Source organism: Patella vulgata, chromosome 5 (genome assembly GCF_932274485.2).
Source record: "Patella vulgata chromosome 5, xgPatVulg1.2, whole genome shotgun sequence".
In the NCBI taxonomy this organism is placed as follows: Eukaryota; Metazoa; Mollusca; class Gastropoda; family Patellidae; genus Patella; species Patella vulgata.
Window position 1 is genome coordinate 15,974,419 of NC_065883.2, and position 6,483 is coordinate 15,980,901.

The window sequence follows — 6,483 nt, forward strand, 5'->3', positions numbered from 1 at the left end:
ATGAACTTATCAGTAGACGCCAGTAAATACTCAATTGGGATCACGTGGTATTTTACATTTTCTTAGTGTGTCATTCACACTTAGGAATATCTCGCGGCACACCTGGTCTGGTTGAGAATCACTGCTTTATAAGTACACTTCCATAAAGCCCAGCTTATATAATCGATAACTTTAGTGTCTTGGGTCAAAATTGCGGCTGGTCCTACATGATTTCCATCAACTATTAATTATGTCCTCTTCCTTGGATCGAAGTTAGCAATTACGTTTCTTCAGGGAATTTTTCTTTGAGTTTGTCGAAAACAGCATCTTGGTCTTCTGACCATTTCCATTCGATGTTCTTGTGTGTCAATCTTCGGGATCGGGAGACGTTCCATTCCTCGAGGAAATAACCCCAAGAACGATATCTTGGATTGGCGAAATCCGTATTTCTTTTTGTTCAAGAGTTAAACCAGCTTCTTCGCGTGCTTTTAATGGTGCCTCTTATGCTCTGTCGGGATCAATTGTGGTTGCACCAAAAACTATAATATCATTTGGGATATTCTTTGTACCAGGAATATCTTGAATTATTCCTCGGATTGTTTCTTGAAACACTTCTGAGGCCGATGATATACCGAAATTCAGCCTTTTATATCTGTAAATACCCATGTGAGTATTAAATGTGGGTATATATCTGGAGAAAGCATTTAGTTCCAATTGTGATATCAAATCTAGCTTGATTAATATTTTAGCGCCATTCAAATCATAAATGAGCTCTTCCAGGATAGGTAGAATATGTCTTTCACGTAAAATTGCCTTGTCGGCTTCTCGCATGTCAACACAAAGTCTGATTTCTTCTTGATCTGTTTTCGGAGGGTGACAATCTCAGAGATCCATGGTGTAGGAATATCTTCGACTTTTTCGATTTTGTCTTCCTTATAGCTTCTCGATTTCAGCTGCAACTTTCTTCCTCAAACGGAAAGGCATTCTTCTGTTTTTGTCTGCGACTGGTTTTACGGTTTCGTCGATGTGGAGCTTGGCTGTACGCCCACTCAATTTACCAATTCCGTTAAAAAGCTTGCTGTGTGTCTCAAATGGTTCGTCAATGTCATTGACAATCTTGATTAGTCCTGTCTTAAATCCAAATAAAGATCCACGATTTCCTTTGACGACATTACATTCGACGAGTTTGTATTGGTCTATTTCTTCAACGACCAACTGTGCGCGTGCCTTTAGTTTTGGCTTCCTGTCTTTGTTTTTTGTAGGAGATCCAATTCTTTTATTTGTCTCTTCAAGGGACAATCTTTGGTCAAAGCTCTAAGTTCCGTCACGAACTCATCAAAAGTTTGACCATCTTTTGTTTTCAATTCTGGAAGTCGTATTCAGCCATGGTGTCATTCTTCTTTGGCTCAAAAACACCATTGATAACTTATACAGTGGCATCATATGTTTCTTCGACTTCACCTTTATTTGCGTCATAAACATCAAAGACGTCTTCACCAGCATAATGAAGGAGTAAGGCTCTACGTCGTTCATCATTTGTGATTGCCATACCCGTGAACATATTCTCAAGCCTTTGCACGTACTTCTTCCATCTTTTCCAACATTTGTTTTTCAGTTTTGTCAATTTGAATGACTGGGAAGATTGGAAAGGCAGAATCCATTTTGTTTTGGCTCAACCAAATTTTCAGTTTCAATCTTTGGGTTCAGACTTTTCTAAGACGAAATTAGCTTTATATGGTGGCAGGATTACTCTTCTTCATTTTCCACTGATCCTCGTCGCCAATGTAATGGCCCATTAGCTCATTATAGTCAATGGATTAATAGATTAGGCTTTATGGTGGAACATGTGCTTTGGTAGATAGTAAGACACTATGGATGCCCCCTAGTCATGTGTCCACTAGGCCTAGAGTGTACAGCAGATCATGTGATAGGTCATGTGAGTTATTTATAGATACTTAAAGGAGAAGTGCTTGAATTTGAATAGATTTGAGGATATTACATCATTCATAACAGTTGAGTGGTCATGACATAAGTTGCGTTTATAGTGATCTTGTTTACATGGTTTAATATCACACATCTTATTTGTATATATGAAGGTAAATGAAATGAAATGGGGTTATACGTCCTACTGTTTTGCTCCTAAACTGGGCTAATGCAGACGGGCATACGCAATACAGTGTGCTATAAGGGAAATTTTGCATATGTAGCACTATGCAGCATGCCAAAAAATCCCCACATCCAACGTGTGACGCACACTCTCTTCTCTGCTACATATCTTATTAGCCTTGTGATCGTCTAGTAGTGTCTCTGGTTATATTTGTAATTCTCTACTTGGGACTCCACATTAAACGTTGTGGATTTATTCAGTTTATCGTTGCACACGGGAATAACAATACCACAGTTCGTTTCTAAAGTTTTATGTCAAGCACATTTTATTCAGTTTGTCTGAATGAGATTGGGGAACAGGGTTAGCCTATGTAAAACCCCTCTCTCTAGATTATATACATGCATAATATTAAAACAAAGGAACAAAATGGGTGTATATACACAGTTAAAATGGCAAACACATACATAAATATATGTAAATACATATATCAAGAGACGGATGGCAATGTACAATATATATTATATGTTACATCATCACATAAATTTAAAACTAATATTGTAAATTAAAACAATTAATAAGCAAGATTAAAATCTGTTTGACATGTCAATAAACTTGTGGACTTGATTAAAAATATTGTTGTTTACATCTGTACAGTGTTTTGTGGACCCGAACAAGAGGTAGTTAATGTTTTTATGATCGTGTTGTAATTTGTCGATGGTTTCCTTTCGTGCATTTGAATGTTACAAGTTACATAGGTTACAAGTATAGATTAAAATGAAGTCATTCTCTACTCTCTCAACCCCACCAACAAACGGATCCCACTACATCATATGGCTCTCCTACGACTTAACGGGGCATTCTGAAAGCAGATGGTATCTCTTGAACTTCAACGGTCTCTCCTTATTAAAGGGGCATTAGGTAAGATTAGATAACGAACTGACAGTTCTCGCTATAATAGTTAAAAAATAGATAATGATAACAGAAAATGCGTAAAATTTCAGCCCAATTTCTACACTCTGAACCAAGATATTAACGATTCAGTTTTCGGCTAGCCTCGATCACCATTATTAACGGTGGTTCAATAATTAACAATGTCTCGATTATCCATTTTTTCGTTAAATTACCCATCACAAAATGTATTCAAATCCACTAAAGATCGCAGGCTAACGATGCCATTGACAGTTCATTATGGTCTGGGTAAAATGTCTAATTAATAATTTAGATATCATTTCAGGCCTAAAGAAAGGCCTGCAATAGGCAGATTTAACCCTTGTATAATGCATGTTCAAGAATCTACATGGTGTCTGTCTATGATCGCCCAATGCTCTGATGGTTTTCTACACTATGGTTTCGACTTTCAAATATCTAATTAATCAAATGTTACGTAATTAATGATGATTGGTTACTAAGCCTAATGAAGTCACGAATTAGCCAAATATGGAATAGACATGCCTCATACATTTTTGTATGCGATATCACTTCAGTGGAAGCGGATGTTAAATAAAGCTATTTCACACGCCTCATACATTGCACACCAACCGAGATTATCAGCTAATTTGGTCAATAAACACATTCCATTCCCGATCATGAAGATGACATATGTTTATTAACATTTAGTTCAATTCATGTATCATAATATCACAGATTCCCGTTGTTTCACGCGCTGTTTTGAATCTGTACAAGATCTTCTGCTGTTGAAACTCTGTACATAATTATGAAGCCACTTTGAGTTTGAAAATGGCAAAACAGATTTGTCACTGTTCATTGATTCTTTATTATGAAATGTTACTTGCTGTACTTTCTTATAACCAACACGAGTCCTCTCTATGTTGATATATATATCCTTCCATGTGGTTGTAGAATCATATGTAAGTTCACATTTAACACTAACTACATGTATTTCCATCTATATATTTACTTTTACCTGATATCATACTGAAGCTAAAATCCTATCCAGTGAGGAGGAATTGTATCTAGTTTATCTTTATCAAATTCGCTAGCGAAACTAGAATTAGGTAATGTAAAATTTTTATAATATACTGTGGTTCCATTGATAAACCACGCGGCCCAGAAACTGTAAGAACCAACACTCGTGATCATATGGTCTAACAACGAGAGGAGTGCTAGATCAACCGCGGCTGGGCCCGTGGGCACAACTATGACGTCACGTTGGCTTCTGAAGGCGTTCTGAGTCCATGTTAAGTCATTTGAGCATGCAAGATACGTGATGTTTTTATATCTATTCTGCATGTATTGCTGTGCTTTGTAAAAATAGTCTTCAGAAGGAACTTTGTAGCCGTACTCTTGTTTGACTTTCAGCAGATAGTCACCACGTCGAACATGTATTCCTATTAAAGTTCGATTTCTATGATTTTTTCCATATTTCTTTGTTAAGAGCGTATTTAATTTAGTTTTAGCAGTTCGTAAAATTTGATCTTTAAAAGTTAAATATTGACGTATTTCTTCGTTATATTCTGTAAAATATTTATAGCTCTGTAAGTAGCCATAGACGTACACTGTGCTATTCAAGTGTATTTTGTAAGCGTGGTTTGCTACTTGACAGCATTTCAATGTATGTACTAATTTAGCGGCTTCACACAAACCCCAATCCGTCTCAAACGCACCCTCGATTTGAAACGTATCCGATAGATTATCTGGTTTTAACCCAACAATAAGTTTCATACCACTGCGTTTGGCAATTCCGTATGAGGATGCAAAGACGTACAGTTGATTGCCCAATCGGCCAGTCGTTCCAGCACACACGTAATAAGTTTCATTATGCCCGTATCTTGTCTTTGTCGAATTGTTCACATATCGTATAAACTTATTTTGCTGTATTTCTGTCTTCAAACTTACGTTCATGTGCTTGGTATTAATAATAATAATTACTCCTATACAAACAGTAAACGTTAGTAGAAGAAATACTGAAATGAGAAAAGTAAAACATAGCCACTAGATGATTTTATAGAATTAGAGAGAAAGAGAGACAAATGAGGTTTAACGTCCACTCGACACAAACTAGGTCATTTCGGGACTAACATATGGTTTAATTTTATTTCAATAATTCGCTTGCGTATAGGGGTCTTTAGCAGTTGGAGGAAACAGGAGGACCCGGAGAAAACCCACGAGGTTGGACAGGCGACCCTACTCCTTGTCACGTACAACCGGGTATTCGAAACCACGCCAGTCGACTCAATGACAGACTTTATGATACAGCGCGCGCGCTAACCATTCAGCCATTATAGGATTAGAGTTTAAATGAATTTGGGTTGATAATTCGTTCTATGGTAGTCTATCTGCTTGACAGAAAATAAGATGCGAGCAAACTGAGCTAATAAAATGTCAAAATTGGAAAAATGTATTATCAATAATAAGTTGGGAAGTCAAATTTTGTAAGGGTCTTTGCATCTAAAAGACCTAAAATGGGATTTCCATTCTCACTGGCGATTTAGTTTCAAAAAGTAATTTAACTTGGTTGGCAGGAAAAACAATTATCTTATTTTGGGAATTGCTTTTCTCCAGCCGCGGAATTAGTGAGATTATTTGTTTTTAGCTTTTTTTTCTTTAAATTTTACCAAATGTTAATTAAAAGTTTTGGATTTTGGCTATATTTTAAACATGATAACTACATAAGACACTAGTTAAACTTTAACCAAATAATAATTAAAAGTTTTGGATTTTGACTATATCTTAAACAAAATAACTACATAAGAATCCAGTTAAACTTCGAACTATTAAATTTTTCGTTAAAAAAATAACCCAAAAGTATTATATTTTACCTCGTTGCTTTCTAATAAACATCATTATGCATTCAGGTATTCCGTCTTGGTTATAGGGTTCTAATTTGAACAGAAAACGTATTATAGCATAAAATCTCTCTTAAATATGTGAATTTTAATGTTTCGCGTAACAGCTGTAATCGTTTAGATCCAAACGTTTGAAAATCATTATACTGTACTATCATACTGTTAAAGGACAATGATGGTGTCGGCCAATATTATATATGTGATTATGCCGTCGGAGTGGGGAGGGGGCAGGAAAGTTACGGCCTATTCTGTTTTCGAATAACTAGACACTACCCATGGCAGGCACTGCACACTGCACGACTGACAACGGAAGATATCGCTGGGAACTTTTGACGAACTTTCTAGGCCAACACAGAGCAGTCAGACTCATTGAATGTTCAGCCCTATAAAAACGGATATTATTATTATTATAACACAGAGATCGAACCCCCGGACTTCCTGATTATCTGATTAGTGAGACAGTGTATTACTCTCTGCCCTCCGTCCTGCACTACTGAAATGGGGAAACCACGCTGGAACATAATCGAACCCCTTATTGAGTTAACTTGCACTGATGAGAAAAGGGAACTTGCATGAAAAACAGGAAAATAA

The 6,483-nt window shown here is 36.5% G+C and overlaps 1 protein-coding gene across 1 annotated transcript; it reads right to left on the reverse strand.

The window, feature by feature from the left end:
• Nucleotides 1-2,093: 2,093 nt before the first annotated feature.
• On the reverse strand, nucleotides 2,094-5,924 carry LOC126820900 (galactoside alpha-(1,2)-fucosyltransferase 1). Its single transcript, XM_050549075.2, has 2 exons — nucleotides 5,866-5,924; nucleotides 2,094-5,010 (listed from the first exon to the last, which is right to left on the reverse strand). The coding sequence occupies exons 1-2, from the start codon at nucleotides 5,888-5,890 to the stop codon at nucleotides 4,028-4,030; spliced, it is 1,008 nt and encodes a 335-aa protein (XP_050405032.1). The 5' UTR covers nucleotides 5,891-5,924; the 3' UTR covers nucleotides 2,094-4,027.
• Nucleotides 5,925-6,483: the final 559 nt, after the last annotated feature.